Source organism: Bos javanicus, chromosome X (assembly GCF_032452875.1).
Source record: "Bos javanicus breed banteng chromosome X, ARS-OSU_banteng_1.0, whole genome shotgun sequence".
NCBI classification, from domain to species: Eukaryota; Metazoa; Chordata; class Mammalia; order Artiodactyla; family Bovidae; genus Bos; species Bos javanicus.
In genome coordinates, this window is record NC_083897.1 from 87479259 (window position 1) to 87499059 (window position 19801).

At 38.6% G+C, this 19801-nt stretch overlaps 1 protein-coding gene across 3 annotated transcripts in view; it reads left to right on the plus strand.

Annotated features, from left to right (window-relative positions):
* The window catches only part of JADE3 (jade family PHD finger 3), a 138330-nt gene that overhangs the window by 55139 nt on the left and 63390 nt on the right, over positions 1-19801 (plus strand). For all 3 annotated transcript variants that reach the window (XM_061409878.1, XM_061409877.1, XM_061409879.1), the window contains exons 2-3: positions 15070-15126; positions 15886-15965. In XM_061409878.1, the coding sequence (XP_061265862.1) occupies positions 15081-15126; positions 15886-15965 (126 nt within the window). In that variant the 5' untranslated portion in view covers positions 15070-15080. The remainder of the gene's footprint in view (positions 1-15069; positions 15127-15885; positions 15966-19801) is intronic.

Consider the following 19801-nt stretch of genomic DNA (forward strand, 5'->3'; position numbering starts at 1 on the left):
CCTTCTCCATGGGATCTTCCCAGCCCAGGGATTGAATCCGGGTCTCCCGCATTGCAGGTAGACTCTTTACTGTCTGAGCCACCAGGGAATTCCTTTAACTTTGGATCCTTACTACTAAGTGATGTGACAAGCATAAATGGAAATTTTAAAATGTAGCCACAGATTCTTTGACATTACCCTCATCAGGAGGTAGAGCCTATATCTCCTTCCAGTTAAATCTGGGTGGGCTTGTGAATGTTTCAACCAGTGTGATAGAGTATGTGATTCTGAGGCTAAGTTATAAAAAGCATGTAGCTTCTGCTTTGTTCATTAGAACATTTATGCCGGGACTCCTGAGCTGCCATGTAAGAAGTCTGTTTACCCTGAGGCTACTATGCTGCAGAGGCCTTGTGTAGACACTTCAGAGGTAGTCTCTGCTAAGCCCAGTCATCTCTGTCAAAGGGGCTAGCTGAGTGAAGAATCCTCTAGATCATTCCAGCCGCTTTGAGTCTTTCCACCTGTGGTCCCAGACATCATAGAGTAGAAAAACAGCATCCCTGCTGTGTGTCACCTGAATTCCTGATTCACAGAATTTGTAAGATGATAAAATGATGATTCTTTATGCCACTGTGTTTTATAGTGGTTACATAGCAGTAGATAACTGGAACAGCAGAAGTGAATGGCCATGGCTGTATTCCAGTAAAACTTGTTTCATGAACACTGAAATAAGAATTTTTCATGTCATAAAATATTCTTTTTTTTCCCAACAATTAAAAAATGTAAGGGCCATTCTTACCTCATGGGCTATACCAAAAATCAGCAGTGAGCTAGATATGGCCTATAGGCCAGAGTCTACTGACCTCTGCTCCAAAAGATTATGTTGTACTTGTAACATTTAAACCTAAGGGCTTCTGTCAAGATGGCTCTGCTTTCATGCTTCACACTCATTTCTCCTGTCTAAATAAAGTTATTGTCTTTCTAAAGAAAGACAATCTGTGATGAAGAAAAGATAAATCTCTGGACCAGAAACATATCAAATAGTAAGTGAAGATTATTAGTCATGAGCTTCTAGTTACTGACCTACTGGACTCTAGATCCAGAAGAAGGTAGAGATGGCTGGGAATTGTTTTTCTGTAGATAATGGAAAATCAAAACACTCTGTGATTGGAGGAAATGATCCCTGGCTATGCAAAGTCAAAGGTTGCTCATGAATAGAGACTGAAAAAGATGTTACTTCTGTTTGTAGTGGCAGACAGACAAGCAGAGAAACTGTTTGCTTTGTGTGTGTGTGTGTGTGTAAAGTTTACTGTCTGCAGCTGTACTTTTATCCCTATTGGTGGGATGGGACTGAGAATGCTGGGAGGAAGCCACTCTCAATGGAAAGTGTCAATGAAGAAGGAGGGAAATGAACTTTCTCCAAAGTTAGCTTACAGACTAAAACCTCAAAGTGAGAACAGTTGTCCAAATTAGCCACCAGCAAATACATTTACTCCAAATGAGAATCATTTTAGAGTGATTTTAAAGTTTATTTTAAAAGAGCTAAAGAAACAGTAACTTCCACTATAAATTTCTTAAAAACCCTAGCCATATTTGGTAGGAACTCATATTCTAGTTAGGGTTAGGAGAAGGAAATGGCAACCCACTCCAGTATTCTTGCCTGGAGAATCCCATGGACAGAGGAGCTTGGTGGGCTACAGTCCACGGGTCGCAGAGAGTCGGACACGACTGAGCGACTTCACTTTCACTTCACTTTCATATTCTAGTTGGAGATTTTTTTTTTTTTAATGAACACCATAATATTATACCTCTTTAATAATATTTAACTTTCTGGAACATTATATTTTCCCCGTAAGAAATTTATAACTTTTTTTTAAACATGTATCGGTGACTACAAAATAGCTTATGTAAGCGATGGTGCTGTACACAGCCCACTCTGAGAGTATACTGCTTTGGCGGCAATTGTCAAGGGGGTGAGTCAGACAAGGGAGGCTTTTTAGAAGAGGTGACATGTTTGCTAAGCCTTATGAGAATGAGTTTATGTGTTTGCAAAGTGAGGAGGTTAGAAGAGAGCCTTCTAGGCAGAAGGGATAGTATAATTATATAAAGCAAAGGGATGAGATGCAATGTGAGTGTGGAAACTACAGAGGTTCAGCATTGTTTGAGCATAAAACTGGAGCATAGTGTATTGAGGGATAAAGCTGCAGAAGTAGGTGTAGCTCAACTTTGGAGGATCTTGTTGGCCTTGATGAGGACACTAATAAAGATCTAGGAGCGAAGGGAAGCCATTAAAGTTTCAACAATGATGGGGCATGGTCCAATTTGTGTTTCAGGTAAGTCTCTGGCATTTGGGTAGAGGGTGAATTGAGGACAAGATCAGGAGCCGCAAGACAAGTTAGGAAGCTGCTGTTGCAGTTTCAGGAGATGGTTAAGTCCCAAGCTAGAAAAATGAAGGCTAAAATGGGATAGGAATATTAATTTAGAAGATTATTTCAGAGGTTAACTTGGCAGGGTTTGATGAGGATGTTCTAGGATGAGAGAAAGGAAGAGTTAATGTTTTCTAGATTTTGCAGTTAAGTGGAGAGTGCCAATTGAAACCACTAGAAAGGAGAAAACCAGTAGAGAAAAGATAATGGTGTTGGTGTTGATCACCTTTCAGGTTGATGTATCTGGTTGGTGGGGGTTGGGGATGTGTAGGAGGATGGTGGTGGTCGATTTTTTTTCTTTTTTTATCTTTTCCTTTCCTTCCTCTGTCCTCCTATGCCTCTTTCTATTCTGGAAGCCATAACGTGGGTTTAGTGTAGTAGGGCACTTTGGGGAGACACCACCACTTACAAGATGGTTAGAGGAAGAAAAGGGTATGAGGAAGCAATACAGGGAATCCGGAAAAAAGCCTTTGGAAACCAAGGAATCTGTTTCAAGAGGGAAAGTGGGAGGGAGGGACTGAACGATCATATGTCAGATGCAACGTACAGATACTTAAGAGATGGGGGTTGAGACTGCATAAACTGGTGACTTTGCCAAGAACTCTATAGAAGCCAATTGAGGAGTGACTGAGAGCCAGGAAAGGAAGACAGACCATAGACTACATTTTGAGAAGTTTCCAAAAGAAGGGAAAGAGATTAGGTATTAGAGAAAAATGAGGGCTTCCTGGGTAAAGAATGCTAGTAAAGAATCCACCTGCAATGCAGGAGACCCCGGTTCAATTCCTTCCTGGGTTGGGAAGTTCCCTTGGAGAAGGGATAGGCTACCCACTCCAGTATTCTTGGGCTTTCTTGGTGGCTCAGATGGTAAAGAATCCTCCTGCATTGTGGGAGACTTGGGTTTGATCCTTGGGTTGGTAAGATCCCCAGAAGGAGGGCGTGGCGACCCACTGCAGTATTTTTGCCTGGAGAATACCCATAGACAGAGGGGCCTGGCGGGCTACAGTCCATGGGGTCGCAAACAGTTGGACACAACTGAGCAACTAAACACAGCACACAGAGAAAAATGATGTAAGGCAAGAGATAATTTGGGAATAAAGGTAGGGAGAGATTGGAATCTGTTAACAGAAACAAGTCTTAGTATAAAGGCAGACTTTTTTCATCATAGAAAGTTATTCTTTGTTTAGAGCTGCCTAAAAATGAAAATGGATTGCCTTATTAGATAGTTGCTCCCTGTCACTGGTGTGGTCAAATAGAGGTTAGATTTAGATATGTAAAAAGATATATTGGTTGGTGAGTGTCTTTGGGTGTTTTAGTCTCTGTTCAATTCTCGACACTTTGCCCAAAGTTGTTTTAAGCATTATAAACTGATGAGTTATTCTGTGGACTTGTGTTGCCTGGCAGTTCTCCATAAATTGATCAAATCAATGGACCAAGTTAACTTACATACCTTTGATCTTGAAGGATGAAATTAAACTGCAGATTCTCAGATAAGAAAATATTGAGGCTCAGTGTCCAGGAAAGTTTCATCACTATGACAGTCAATCATGGTCTGAGTTCACAGGTATTTTTGACAAAGTAGTCATTTTCCACACACAACAGCAAAGCCTTTATTTCAGATTTTTGAGAGTTTTATTTTTTATCTGTCCATCATTTTTGTAAAACACTGTTCCTTGTAATAATTAAAATTGCACTGAGATGGATAGAGAAGAAAAACCTGTTTCCTTTCCTCTTTCTGTGATTCATATTCCTATATGGATGCTTTTAGTTTACATGGAAGTTTGTTGTTTTTTAAGGGCCAAGAGCAGATAGTTTCCATCTATGCTCTCTAGTCCTCATCTTAGATCTTTTTAGTGGTTCTTTTGGGTCGTGTTTAAAACAGTTCAGGGGTAAATTTTGCTGTTAGTCTCAAATGACTACTTATCTGTATCCAAATCTGGCTTCCTGGGGTACTGAAGCATGAACGGCATAAATTACTGAACTCAACTAATTCTCAGAAAGCCACATTTTAGTCAGTACTTTCCAGCTTTCTCACTCACTTCTTTTACAGAACTAACAAGTGGTATAACTAATTACTTAGACTTTTATTCCTTCTCAAGTTGTACATTTTAAATTCTGTTAACCTTTTGAAAATGTTAATATGTAGTAAAACAACAAATCCATACAGAGAAACTGGAAAATGCAAGTATTGGGGAAAAAAACAACTCCCCTGACCCAAGAATAAGCACCAGGTGTGGTGGATATTTATCTTTTAAGGAAAAATAGATGCATCTTTGTTACGAACTGACTTTCCTTCTTATGGCCCTCAGATAGGGAATCAGCCTCCCAGTTACTTCTAGGCCTGTAAATTTTACTTGTTTCTTTGTTTCCTTGTTCTGAGAGAATGTAGTAAGTGAAAATCTCTCAGGTTGATTTTCCTTTCTTAATACTCTTCTCATCATGTTAGGGACATGAATAAAATGCCCCTTTAATCGTATACTTAAGTTTTTAACAGTCACATTTTTTATCTTGAAATAAGAGATTTTGAGATAATATGTCTAAATTTAGAGAGGAATTGCAAAAATAATATAGAGAGCAAATTTCCTGTTCCAAACAAAATGGAGTAAACACATTTCACAGTGTTCGAACTAAATACAACAATACAGGTAGTTTAAAAGTAAATGGGTGGAAAAAGACATACCATGCACATGCCAATCAAAAGAAAGCTGGGGTGGCTATACTAATATCAGATAAATTAGACATCAGAGCAAAAAAAAAATTACAAAAGACAAAAGGAGCACTGCATAATGATTCAGAGGGTCATTCCACCCAGAAGACAGGACAGTCTTAAATGTGTATGCACCAAACAACAGAACTTCAAAGTACATGAAGCAAAACTCTAGATAACTGAGAAATATTAATAGATATAAATCCATAGTTATAGTTGGGAACTTCAGTAACATTATATACTTACTTTTCAAGTGCACATGTAATATTTACCAAGATAGACTATATCCCAGGTCATGAAAAAAAAAACCAACAAATATGAAAAAATTAAAATCATACAGAGTATATTATCTGACCATAATGGAATCAGACTAGAAATGAAAGACTACAGGAAAGTCTTCAAACACTTGGAAACTAAACAACACACTTATTAATCCATGGGTCAAGGAGGAAGTCTCCAAGGGAAATAAAATACATTGACCTGAGTGAAAATGAAAATGCTGCATATCAAAACTTGTAGCTTGTAACAAAATCAATGCTGAGTGGGAAATTTATAGCACTAAGTGCTTATATGAGGAGTAGATGAAAAGTTACAAATGAATAAGCTTCCACCTTGAGAAAATAGAAAAAAGAAGAGCAAAATAAACCGAGAGTACGCTGGAGGAAGGAAATAATAAAGAATAGTTAATATAATTGAAAACAAAAACAATAGAGAACAACAATGAATCCAAAAGTTGGCTCTTTGGAAAGAGAAATTCTGACTTAATTGGTAATGGGTGCAGTTTGGGTGGTGGAATTTTTACAATCTCCCCAGATGATTTTTAATCCCAGAAAATGTTTAATAGGGATTGAGAATCTCTGCTGGGGAGGCCAGATAATTTTCTCAGGGTTTAAACTGTGTTGGCATCTATTGCCCAGCCACTTTTCATTTCTCCTGAGAAAAATTTGTAGCCGTTTCATTTTCTCTCACTTTTTGTTGTCCTCAAAGTCAGTGCTGATCCTTTCCCTTATATGTTAACTTCCCTGTCTGACTACTCTTTGGCCTTTAGTATATCTCTGAACAGAGGTGAACATTTCACTGTAACCCCCCTCCACTTCACACCCACACCACCTTGATTGATTTGGGATTAACCCCAAAACCCCCCTCTGATTGGTTTGTCATACATCACTGGTCACTAGCTTTAGGCTGTGATCACCCAAGCCATAGTAACAGTGTGTCTAGCGCACCTGGTCTTGTGACCTGTCTCTGAGGGAGCCAGAAGTCTTGGTTTTTCCATTCTGGTGGCCAGTGCAGTGCCTGCCCTCTATTAATACAGTACTAACAGTTGATGTGCAGTGGATTTGCTCTTGCTCAGTAAGTTTGGGGTTGTTTATTTGTTTGACCTTACATGTGAGACCTGTTATTCTTTCTAAAATCTGAGGTAAAGGTATTTTTCCTCCTAATAAATTCTGATGATCATTTTAAATCAGGTAGATGTTATTGTAAATGTATTAGGGGTACATGTGACTAAATTTAAATGTGGAAGCAACCCACAGCAGGAGATAAGACATAATGAAAATCATTATTTTTTAAAGTTGTTTTGAGTTTCTATCTAGAGAAAGAATTATGTATTTCATAGTAAAAGCTTTTGTTGATTCACTTAATTTTTAAGAGGTCTTATTTGCAAATGGCATTTTATCTTAAAAGGATTTATGCTTTGTACATATATCTCTTTATTCTTAAGATGCCAAACCTATATTTATATGGGTAGTTGAAATTGTTGAATATATGTTATAAATTAAAAAGAAAATGTGGGGAATTCCCTGGTGGTCCAGTGGTTAGGACTCTGCACTGTCACTGCCATGACCCAGGTTCAGTCCCTGGTGGGGGAACTAAGATCCTGCAAGCCATGAGGTGCACTCAAAAGAAAAAAAAAAGAAAGAAAATGTACTACTAAGTTTTAAAAAGTTATTAGAACTGAGGCCTTTTTGCTTAAAAGACACAAAACAGATTTTAATTTAGAAAGGTTCTAGGACCATTAGAATAGGCCACCCAAGCTAAAAACCTTCCAGTGAGGTCTATATTATCCAGTGGGGCTGAGAGATTGGGAAGGAGGGAGTGTTGTTAGGATAGTGATAATTCAATTGTATGCTTCCAATTTTTAATAGTCTATCATTAAAAGAAAGGTTTCTTATAGTTTAGATCAGAGGTTGACAAGGTATGACCTGTGAGCCAAATCTAGCCTGCCACCTGTTTCTGTATGGCCTGGGAGCTAAGAATGGCTTTTAACATTTTTAGTTATAGGTTTAGTGAAGTGTTCAGTGAATTTGAAAAATGAATAGTATAAGTGAAAATTATATGAAATTTGAATTTTAGTATGATAAAGTTTTATTAGAACAGAGCCACGATCATTTATTTGTTTATGTATTGTCTGTGGCTACTTTTGTACTACAATAGCAGATTTGAGTAATTGCCATAGAGACCATATGGCCTACAAAGCCAAACATATTTGCTATCTGGTTCTTTACAAAAAAAGTTTGCTGAACCCTAATTTAAACTCCCTTCCCAATGTGGCCTTCCCATGCAAGATGATTTCTACCCAGGAGGTTTGAAATTTGTTAACATGTCTATTAACATTAAAGAGGGTAAGCCTGTTTCCTGGCAACAGGGATAACTGTGGTTGACATAGAAATACTTTACTGAGTGGCAGGCACCTATCTAGGTAAATTTGTATTTTTTTCTTTTTTCTTTAATGGTTTTTGAGAGCTTTGGAAAAGAGTTGACCTCCAGACTATTCATCTGGTCATAGGAGACTCATGAGTCACACAATGTGTCTTTTAATTTTTAAAAACAAGCTTTAAAATGACTGAGATGAAGGCAGGTTTATTTTTAGAAAGTACAGAAAAGTTCATCTACTTCAACTTCTGGTATCTTTTTTAAAGACAAAGGAGAAGCAGTAAAATATGTAGGATATGTTCTTTTTCTTCTGATTTGTTTACTCTGTTCCGTATTTATGGTTTTAGTTACTGGACTACTCAAGAAATACATTTATAATATTTATGACTTCTGTTTAAGGAAAAGTTTGGGAGGTTCTTTGCCCACATGGGCAGGAATTGATCCTTAAGGATGAAAGAAGTGTTCTACTCTGGTCTGACTAGTGGCCTAACTCAAACATCTCTCTCCATTAATGGCTCCGAAGGGTATTCCTGAAAGTCTAAGGGAGCTGGACTTTCAGATGTTCTTTTACTTAAGGATTACTTCCAAATACCATCATGGATTTATCTTCCCTGATTTTTATCTCAGTCCTTCTTGAACCTGTTTACATTTTCATTCTGTTCCACTTCTTGAGCTGATGAGTTCTCTAAGTTCCCTAAGCATTGCTCAAAGTCCTGCTTTCTTTTTGATAAAATTTCCTTTAGGTTACAGGGAGTGCCCCTTTGTTACTTTAACTTTGTGATTGGGTGAATAAAGTCAACAATTTCCACACTCTTCTTGATTCTTATCAATCTGTTTCATTCTTGTAGAGCAAGATTTCTCAGCCTTGGCAGTATTGACATTTCGGGCCAGATAAATATTTGCATTGCAGGATATGTAGCAGCCCCCTTGGTGTCTATCCCCTAGATGTCAGTAACAATGCCCCTTGCCAGTTGCAACAACCAAAGATGTCTCTAGATATTGCCACATTGTCCCCAGGGAACAAAATTGCCTTCAGTTGGAAACCACTGCTTTAGATATTTGTCTTTGTCTTTTCTAAACTGTAAGGTTTGGTGCTTTGGGGACTAACTTTATAAATATGGAGGTTTATATATCCAATTAATTATATTGTGCTTTTCTGGATTTTTTCCAGCCCTGCTTGATGTCCATCTTGAACAACAGTGAGAATCACTTTCATAGTTTCAGTTTTTCAAGTCAGGTGCATCGTTTGTGAGTGACATGGGGAACAAATACCTTGAAATCTTAGAAGTTTTTTCTAATTATAAACGTCCTGTGTGTACTGTAAAAAATGTGGAGAATGGAAAAAAATGGAAAGAATGTTTGTCACTCAGAAAACTTCAGTGTTATTGATGCAACTAATGTCAGTAAATTGGTTTATGGCCTTTATTATTTTCTATATATTTTATTTCATAGATACAGTCTTGCTATAAAACTAATTTTATACTGTTTTTTCCACAATGTTTTAACATACACATTTTCTGTATATCATGTTTAAATAATTGAATGAAATACCATAATATTAATATACTTTACTCCTCTTTTGTTTGATAGCTAGATTTCATTTATTTTTATTAGGGAGCTTTAATGAACATTTTGTTCATAAATCATTTTCTGTGTTTTGGATTATTTTTCAGACATGGATGTTGGAAGTAGATTTCCTGGATCAAAGGGTGTGGATATGTTTAAAGTGGAGCCTCAAGTTATTTTTAAGCTGCTGCATAACCCCATAGATGGCACTCAGTTGTGGCTCTTTGCACTGACCATGCATTTCATAAGTATGTCTGGTGGGCATATAGAAGGAAAGAAAAGGGCTATGTTTGAGTTAATCACTTTTCCTGCCCCCTGCTCTTCTGGAACATTAATGGGGAATCAAGAAAGTGAAGTTGCTCAGTCATATCCAACTCTTTGCAACCCCATGGACAGTAGCCTGCACCAGGCTCCTCCATCCATTGGATTTTCTAGGCAAGAGTACTGGAGTGAGTTGCCATCTCCTTCTTCAGGGAATCTTCCCGACCCAGGGATTGAACCCAGGTCTCCTGCATTGTAGACAGATGCTTTACCGTCAGAGCCACCAGGGAAGTCCTAATGGGGAATCAAGTAGCCACCAAACCACAGACTTAGATTCTCAGCCCCAAATAATCCTAGTTGGGTTGACTTCCGACAATGCTCCTTTAAGAAGGAGTTTCACCCAAGAAAGGCATTTACTTTATACTATTGTATTTTGCCTGGCTTACAGCACTTAAGATAAATCAGAATCCTGTTAATCATTTTGAGTGAGATTATAGTAGGAATAAGATCTGAAAAGGCTTCCCTGGTGGCTCAGACGGTAAAGCATCTGTCTGCAGTGCAGGAGACCTGGGTTCGATCCCTGGGTTGGGAAGATCCCCTGGAGGAGGAAATGGCAGCCCACTCCAGTATTCTTGCCTGGAAAATCCCATGGATGGAAGAGCCTGGTGGGCTACAGTGCATGGGGTCACAAAGAGTCGGACACGACTGAGTGACTTCCCTTCACTTCACTTCAAGATCTTAAAACTGCCTTCAAATTACTGTTCCCAAGGGTGCAAGGTGAGGGCTGGTACATATTTCATTTCTGCCAAAACAAAGGAATACTCATTGTGGGAGGTAAGGAAGAAAATAATGCCTTTCTAAAGTCTGCACCCTAAATAGAAGACTAGAATATAAACAGCTGAATAACAAATCCAGATGTAAGACAATGAGGTGCTTTGCACTGTACTTATTTATGGTTTTGCTTAGCAAGAAATTTTATTCTAAAGTACTTTTTAAAGTGTGCCTCCAAGTGAAGTTTCACATGTTGTTTTAGGGATGGCCGTAAGCAGAATCTGGGACTGTATTTGAATGTACATGATTTGTTGAGGGAGTGCTTTCAGGAGAAACTTATAAGGGAGCAAGGACAAGAAGGTAGGAAAGAGGAAGGAGCTAAAGTGAAGATATGGTCTTAGGAAAGTGTAGCCTTAGCCAGTTATGGTTAGGGGCAGGTGTAGAGCAATTATTGGCTGCTGGCTGCCCCTGGGAGGGAAAGAGAGTATAATCTCCCTGGCAGGACTCCAGCCCTTGGGGAAGGGGACAGCTGTGAGCCATTAGCAGCCAACAGGCAGTAGCTGGGAGATGGGTATGCTAGCTAGTAAAGGAGATCTGGGTGAGGCATCTTTTACTCTTTCTCATGTTTACATTGTGCAGGACTCTGTGCTGAGACCTGGGGGTAAAAGATGAATTTGACATAGTTACTGCTTTGAAGATGGTTGTGGTCTTGTGGCAGGGCTGACCATGTAAAGAATATTTACAGTGCAAATGAAGAGCACTTTACATGGACTGAAGTATAGAGAGAACCTTACTGAGGAGATCCAACAAATGAGTCAGACCAGGTTGAGAGAAAATGGGATGGTCCAGGTAAATAGGCAGGATACTGTAGGCAGAGGGAAGAGCCCTGTCCAAAGGCTGGCAAGTATGAAACAAGATGATACATTCATGGAATCACATGGCGCATAGCAAGTGCAGGAAGTAGGGGAGCAGCAGCTGATGAGATCTGACAAATTGAAGCTGGAATGCTCTGGACCTAGAAGGCCATGCTCAGGAAGCTTGGGCTTAGAAGGGGCAGCATTCCTGCTGTTAACTCCCTAGCCTGCCTCAGGTCTCAGGGTCAACTTGGAGTGTCCATTCTCCATATACTTGCCAGCTATGCTCTGCCCTCTGGTGGCCATGTAGCTCCAAGCATGTTATTTAAACATTTCTGGTGGCTCAGGCAGTGAAGAATCTGCCTTCAATGCGGGAGACCAGGTTCAATCCCTGGATCAGGAAGATCCCCTGGAGAAGGAAGTGACAACCCCCTCCAGTATTCTCGCCTGGGAAATTCCATGGACAGAGGAACCTGGTGGGCCTCAGTCCATGGGATTGCAAAGAGTCAGACATGACTGAGTGACTAACACTTTGACTTTGAGCCCCAGTTTCCTCATCTGTAAAATGGTGGCAATGATATTTATAGAACTGCTGCTGTTCTATAAACTTGATTAAAGGTAATAAAGACAGATCTAAAGGTTTACCATCATGGAATTATTCTGCTGATATTTACTGTTCTTTGTCATTTTTCTATAGTAATTAAAACAGCAGTGATCACTGAAATAGATCAGTGGACTTTAACAGCCCAGACCCCCAAATTTGCTTGCTTTGTTTTCTTTAAGTTATAAGCAACCCAGTTTCCAGGACTGGTATTATTGGTGTTAATCTGTTTCCTAGGCTCTTTATTGATAATACAAGATTTTTTTGGTTTCCATCTGTAACAAAAAAGGATTGTTACTGTATTAATTTAGAAAGTACCATATTTGGGAATTCCCTGGTAGTCCAGGGGTTAGGACTTGGCACTTTCACTACTAGGGTGTGAATTCAGTCCCCATGCATGTCTCATAATTTTTTGCTGTAAACTGGGCGTTTTAGATAATATAACAATTCAGTACCGGCACCCTGCCGCCCGACCCCAGGGCTCTTTATTATTTGCTTATTTACTCTTTTAGTGACTAGCTGCATTATTTTACTGAAGTCTGTTTACTCTCCCCATTTGCCTGAAAGTGTGTGTAGTCTCTCTCTGTCTCTCTCTCTCTCTCTCTCTCTCACACACACACACACACACACAGATGCTTAAACCACTGGAAATTTTATTTAGAGACATTAGTTTTCCCAATATAGGAGCTTTCTGTAGCATTCCTCGGCACTGAAATACTGGGTTTCATTTGTCTGGGCTTCCCTGGTGGCTCAGAAAGTAAAGAATCCACCTGCAATGCAGGAGACCTGGGTTTGATCCCTGGGTTGGGAAGATACTCTGGAGAAGGAAATGGCAACCCTCCAGTATTCTTGCCTGGAGAATCCCATGGACAGAGGAGCCTGGCGGGCTATAGTCCATGGGATTACAAAGAGTTGAACAAAACTGAGCAATTAACACTTTTTTTTTTTTTTTAGCATTCCTTGCGATAGATGTAACTTTAAGTTAAGCTAGTTGTTTGTCAGTTGGGAACAAGGGAGAAAGCGCAAAAGGGGGAAAAAGGGCAGGCAGAAAAGCAATGGGTTGTGCTTTCAACCATTTTTCCTTTTTGCATTTCTTTTTCTTGGGAATGGTCCTGATCACTGCCTCCTGTATGTCACGAACCTCTGTCCATAGTTCTTCAGGCACTCTTATCAGGTCTAATCCCTTGAATCTATTTCTCACTTCCACTGTATAATCATAAGGGATTTTATTTGGGTCATACCTGAATGGTCTAGTGGTTTTCCCTATTTCTTCAACTGAAGTCTGAATTTGGCAATAAGGAATTCATGATCTGAACCACAGTCAGCTCCCAGTCTTGTTTTTGCTGACTGTATAGAGCTTCTCCATCTTTGGCTGCAAAGAATATAATCAATCTGATTTCAGTATTGACCATCTGGTGATGTCCATATGTAGAGTTGTCTCTTGTGTTGTTGGAAGAGGGTGTTTGCTATGACCAGTGTGTTCTCTTGGCAAAATTCTGTTAGCCTTTGCCCTGCTTCATTCTGTACTCCCAACACCAAACTTGCCTGTTACTCCAGGTATTTCTTGACTTCCTACTTTTGCATTCCAGTCCTCTATAATGAAAAGGACATCTTTTCTGGGTGTTAGTTCTAGAAGGCCTTGTAGGTCTTCATAGAACCATTCAACCTCAACTTCTTTAGCACTACTGGTCGGGGCATAGACTTGGCTTATTGTGATATTGAATGGTTTGCCTTGGAAACAAACAGAGATCATTCTGTTGTTTTTGAGATTGCATCCAAGTACTGCATTTCGGACTCTCTTGTTGACTATGATAACTACTCCATTTCTTCTAAGGGAGCCTTGCCCACAGTAGTAGATATAATGGTCATCTGAGTTAAATTCACCCATTCCAGTCCATTTGAGTTCGCTGATTCCTAGAATGTCGATGTTCACTCTTACCATCTCCTGTTTGACCACTTCCAATTTGCCTTGATTCATGGACCTAACATTCCAGGTTCCTATGCAATATTGCTCGTTACAGCATTGGACCTTGCTTCTATCACCAGTCACATCCGCAACTGGATATTGTTTTTGCTTTGGCATCATCCCTTCATTCTTTCTGGAGTTATTTCTCCACTGATCGCCAGTAGCATATTGGGCACCTACTGACCTGGGGAGTTCCTCTTTCAGTATCCTATCATTTTGCCTTTTCATACTGTTCATGGGTTTCTCAAGGCAAGAATACTGAAGTGGTTTGCCGTTTCCTTCTCCATTGGACCACATTCTGTCATGACCAACCTACACAACATATTAAAAAGCAGAGACTTTACTTTGCCAACAAAGGTCCGTCTAGTCAAAGCTATAGTTTTTTCCAGTAGTCATGTATGGATGTGAGAGTTGGACTATAAAGAAAGCTGAGCAGAGAATAATTGAAGCTTTAGAACTGTGGTGTTGGAGAAGCCTCTTGAGAGTCCCTTGGACTGCAAGGAGATCCAACCAGTCCATCCTAAAGGAAATCAGTCCTAAATATTCATTGGAAGGACTGATGCTGAAGCTGAAGCTCCAATACTGTGGCTACCTGATACAAAGAACTAACTCATTTGAAAAGGCCCAAATGCTGGGAAAGATTGAAGGTGGGAGGAGAAGGGGACAACAGAGGATGAGATGGTTGGATGGCATCACTGACTCAATGGACATGAGTTTGAGTGAACTCCGGGAGTTGGTGATGGACAGGGAGGCCTGGCGTGCTGCAGTCCATGGGGTCGTAGAGAGTCGGGCATGACTGAGTGACTGAAATGAACTGTGCGTTCAAAGATGGGACGTGCCTCACTTCTTTCTTCAGCCAGCCTTGTCTTATGCCTTTCAACCTTGGCCTTTGACAGCTCTACCTTTCTAACTGCTTTTCCTTTCTTGCTCATCTCTTATTGGGGATCCCTGACTGATAATGACCCTGTGGCTGCCCCTCTTTGTTTGGTTGAATAGTGGTCATGTGGCCACATTTGACATAGGACTTGCCAGTCCTATGTCATTCATCCTCTGCAGCTTAGATTTCCTCCTAAAGCTAGTATGTGGCCTCACCCAGTCTTTCACACTCTGTAATGGGGAGAATTTGGTAGAATTCTTCTCCCACCACTCTAGGTCATTTGAGAATATTCTTAACAAAAATAATATGATTTGTGTAATTCACCTGCTGCTGCTTCTTGAGCAGTGTTGACTGCCCTATGGGATGGATCTGTGTGTTGAGTATTTATTCAGTGTTGCCTTCTCTTTCCCAGGATGCGTCACGATGAAGCGCCATAGAAATATCAGCAGCAGTGACAGTTCAGAGGACAGTGAGTAGAACCAGCCAACAGCTGGTAACTCTGTATCTATAATCTTTTAGAGTTTCTTTGACTTGAGAACAAGCTGTTTCATGCTTCTTTCAATGGGTTAAAAAATGTTTCTAAGAAGGAAAACTTGGGGTACCATTTTTCTTACTTGTTTAAATTCCTTTAGACAGGTAAGTTAGATGAGATAATTGGTTTTGTGTGGCATATAGCATTTTGTTTTGCACTTTTTATTTACCCAGGCAACAAAAGCCACATCTACCAATGGAACAGTGCTTTTCTAGAAAGAAAAGTGTGAGAGCATAAATTGTAGACCCTGTAGTTTTATTTTAGCTGAGGTGCTAAGTGTTTGGATGTGTCATCATTTGTAAAAGACAACAACTTTATTAACAGTAGCATTTGGGAAAATGCTGAAGGATAGGCAGATTACTTGCTCCACATTTTTAGTTTTTTCAGTTGCTTTTGCGGATACTTTTTCTCTAGATGGAACATAAATTGTCTTGTTCTAAATTATAATGAAGTATGATTATACCAAATTGAATCTCCTCAGTATTAGCATTGTTGAAGCTTTTGCACCCTGGGATGTCACCTATAAATGTCATTAAACTCCTTTATGAGGCTTTTGTGGTTGCAATTTAACTATTTTCTTCAGTGATATGAGGTCACTGTGCTCTTCTCCATCATATATTTCACACACTCTTGGATGACATTTAGTTATAATAACAGGTAATAAGTCTCAGTATTTTTTCTAATTATCTTTTACAGATCCTTGCACTTCCTCTACTTTTGGCTCAATGTATAGGAGCAAGTCAAAAATGCCAAATGAACGCAAGAAGCCTGCCGAGGTGAGATCAGATATTAAATTTTTAGACTTAAAAAATTAGACAGCTACCTTCTGCCTACATACCTACAATACCCAGATCTTAGAGATGTGAGTAGTAAACAGTGTTCCAGTGGATAGGCTTGTATTTCTGATGAAAACAAGTCTATCTACTTTTTTTTTTTCAAGAAAGATTCCATTTTATTTTTCCTTTGGGAAAACAGTGGTCTACACTCTGCTTTCATTTTGGTAATGGCACCTAAGTGCCTGGCTTTAGAATATAAATCCTCCTCTAGCCAAGAAGTCAGAGTAAGCCAGAGAATTGGGATGGACCAAAAGAGCCAATGATCTGGTCTATGATAGGAAAGAGCTAAGTTGGTAAGTGGGAGGCAATGCAGAAAGGGTAGATGAAGAAGTCATTGATAGAGAAGAAAAAGACTGGGTTGGGGATCTTTGGGGCTATGGTAAATATTCACAGCCTTCAGGGCACTACCATGAAGCCAGGAAAAATGGCCCAGTCCTTGTGAGGCTGGTCATCTTCTGCCTCAAGGGCAGCAAAGTGCCAGAGTTGCACTTGGATTTGGGAATAGTTTAGTGGATCTTACAGACTTTCCTCTGTGATAATTAAATGATGAGAAACTGATCTTGCCTATCTTTGCTTCTACTATAAGTAGTCTTGCTTGGCTGCAAAGGAAAAAAGAATGTATTAGTAAACTATTGCAGCATTATATGTTATCACAAAGTTAGTGGCTTAAAGCAGCACACATTTATTATCAGTTTCTGTGGGTCAGGAGTCTGGCTACAGCGTGACTAGATTCTCTCTGTTCAAGGTCTTTCAAGGCTGCAGTCAGTGTGCTGGCTGGGCTGTGTTCTCATCTGGAAGTTTGACTAGGGAAGAATTTGTTTGCAAGTTCATTCAAGTTGCTGGCAGAATTCATCTTCTGGCTGGAGTACTGAGAGGTCCCTGTTTGTTGTCATTGTTGGCTTTTGGTAGAGGACACCCTCCACTCCTAGGTTGCTTATAGTTCTTTGCCATGTGGCCTTCTCCATGGGTCCTCTCAAAACACAGTAGCCTACTTTGAAATCCAGTGAGGGGAGAGTCTTTTACTCCAGTCTGACTGAGGCTTATGTAACATAATCATGAGAATGATGTCCCATCATGTTTGCCATTTTCTATTGATTAGAAAGAAGGCCAGGTTCAGTTTGACCTCATGCAGGTGTGGTGGGGGGAGGCATTGCTTTCGGGTGTCAGAGAGAACATTTCTCCCTTTCTCAGAGATCACTTTTCTATTTTTGCCAGGGATCTTTCTGGGCACAGTAGACTATCAGTGTGTATTTATATGTGTCTGTGTCATACAGAAAAACTTAGGAAATAAAATACACAAAACAGGAGCAAAACAAATTTCCCATCTATCCAGAGGTGGCTTTGACTGCAGATTTGATGAGAAAGAAACCTTGCTACTTTCCCATTTAGGACAACCAGTCCTAGAACGTAAAGTGACTCAAGAGCTTTGGGTCGCAAGGCCTGCTGCCTCCAAGTCAGAATATCATTCTTTTGCAAAAGATTGAAGACCTGGGCTACTGGAAGCAAATTTTTTTCATTTATATGCCCCATTCTGTTACAAAAGAAAGAAGCTGATATTGTATAGCAAAACCAGCCTTGGCATTAGAAGAGATTGATTCCATGTTTTGCTGGTTTATTTCATCTCTCTGAGGTAATTTGTTTTGTTGTTATAACATGGACATTATCACATCTACCTCTCATAGGTTCCATTTATTGAAATTTTATGTGCTAGAGCTTTAGATTAGATTGTCTGATTGTTTCCCAAAAGTAAGCAATTATAAAAATATTCTTAGATGCTTCCATCATTTGAAAATCTTATTTAATAACTTATTTATATCTGTATGAACTCATGTATATTTATTTTATACTTTGAATTATAATCCAATACTACATAATATATTGTGTTGCTAAAGTTAGTCTGTAATCAGTGAAATTATCTCTTATTTTTCTCTTTTCAATTTCTCTTGATTTCTGCTCTTATATTTATTATTTTCCTCCTTTTTGCTTTAGTTTTATTTTGTACTTTTTTCTAGACTCTTGAGGTTGATGCTTAGGCTTTGAAAGTTTTCCTTTTTTCTAATATAAGAATTTTAGTGCTGTAAATTTCCCTTTAAATACTGCTTAGCTTCACCCCATTAATTTTGGTATGTTTATTTTCATTTTCATCCATTTCAGTATTTTTATTTTCCTTGAGACTTCCTCTTTGATACGTGTATTATTTAGAAAAGTGTTGTTTAGTTTTTGAGCATTTGGAGACTTTTCTTGCTATCTTTCTGTTACCAGTTTCTAGTTTGAGTTCACTTTTGTCACAGAACATAATCTGTATGGTTTTAGTTCTTTTGCAGGTGTCAAGGTTTGTTTTCTGGCACAAGATATGGTTTATCTTGGTGAATATTTCATGGGCACTTGAAAACAATGTGTATTATGCTGCTGTTGGGTCCTATTAGTTGATGGTACTCTTCTGTATCCTGGCTGATTTTCTGCCTAGTAGTATTATCCGTTGTTTAGAGATGGCTATAGCAGTCTCCAACTGTAATCGTGGATTTGCTTCTTTCTTCTTTTATTTCTATCAGATTTGCTTTGTGTATTTTTAAGTTCTGTTGTTAACTACAAACATATTTAGGATTACTGTACCTTTTTGGTGAATTTATCATCATGTAAAGTCCCTCTTTGTCTTTGGTAATTTTATTTTTCCTGAAGTCTATACTATCTAATACTAATATTGTTTCTGGCTTTCTTTTGATCCATGTTTATATGGTATATGGTATATTTTTCCATCTTTTTACTTTTAATTTACACATACGATTTTTATTTGAAATGAGTTTCTTATATAGTTGGGTCATTTTTTACTCTATAAATCTCTTGTCGCTTTATTGGCATATTTAAAACATTTATATTTAATGTAATTTTTATTATGATTTGGTTTAAGTCTGCCATTTTACTGTTCATCTATTTATTTTCTCTGGTTTTTTTTTTTTTTCCTCTTTTATTTTCTGTCTTGTGAATTACTTGAATATTCTTTAAAATTCCATGTTGATTTTTTTTTTTTTTGGCTGTGGCATGCAGCTTACAGGATCTTAGTTCCCCAACCACGGATTGAACCTGAGACCTCAGCAGTGAAAGCAAAGAGTCCCAACCACTGAACCACCAGGGAATTTCCCCCATATTGATTTTTCTATGGTGGCTTTTAAGATTTAAAGACATATATATCTTTGTGTAGATTTTTAGTGGTTGCTTTTGAGAAGTAACCTTTTAAAGAGAGGCCCATCTTCCAAAATGACTTATCAGTCTACTGTTCTCTACATTTTATATATACTATTTTGAGTGAAGTAAAGGAAGGCTATCACCATTTAGGTTTGTTTATCCACCCCCGACTTTTATCATATAATTATTTAAATATTTTCTCTACATACATTGACAACTACATTAGACAATGTTAGAATATTTGCTTCAACCATAAAATATTATTATAAAATTCAAGAGGAAAGGAGTAGTCTATTTTATTTACCCATATTTTTATTCTCTTGTTCTTTCTTTATTCCTGATATTCCAACTTATTCCTTTTGTTTCCTTTCTCTATGAAGAACTCCATTTAGCTATTCTTTTAGGGGAAGTCTGCTAGTGATAAATTCTCTTAGTTTTCATTCAGTTGAGAATGTCTTGGTTTCACCTGAAGGGTATTTTCACTTAATATAGAATTCTGGTTTGACAAAACTTTTTTTTTTTTTTCAGCACTTGAAAAATGTGCTAGTTCCTTCTTGCCTCCATGGTTTCTAATGAGAAATCTGTTCTCATTC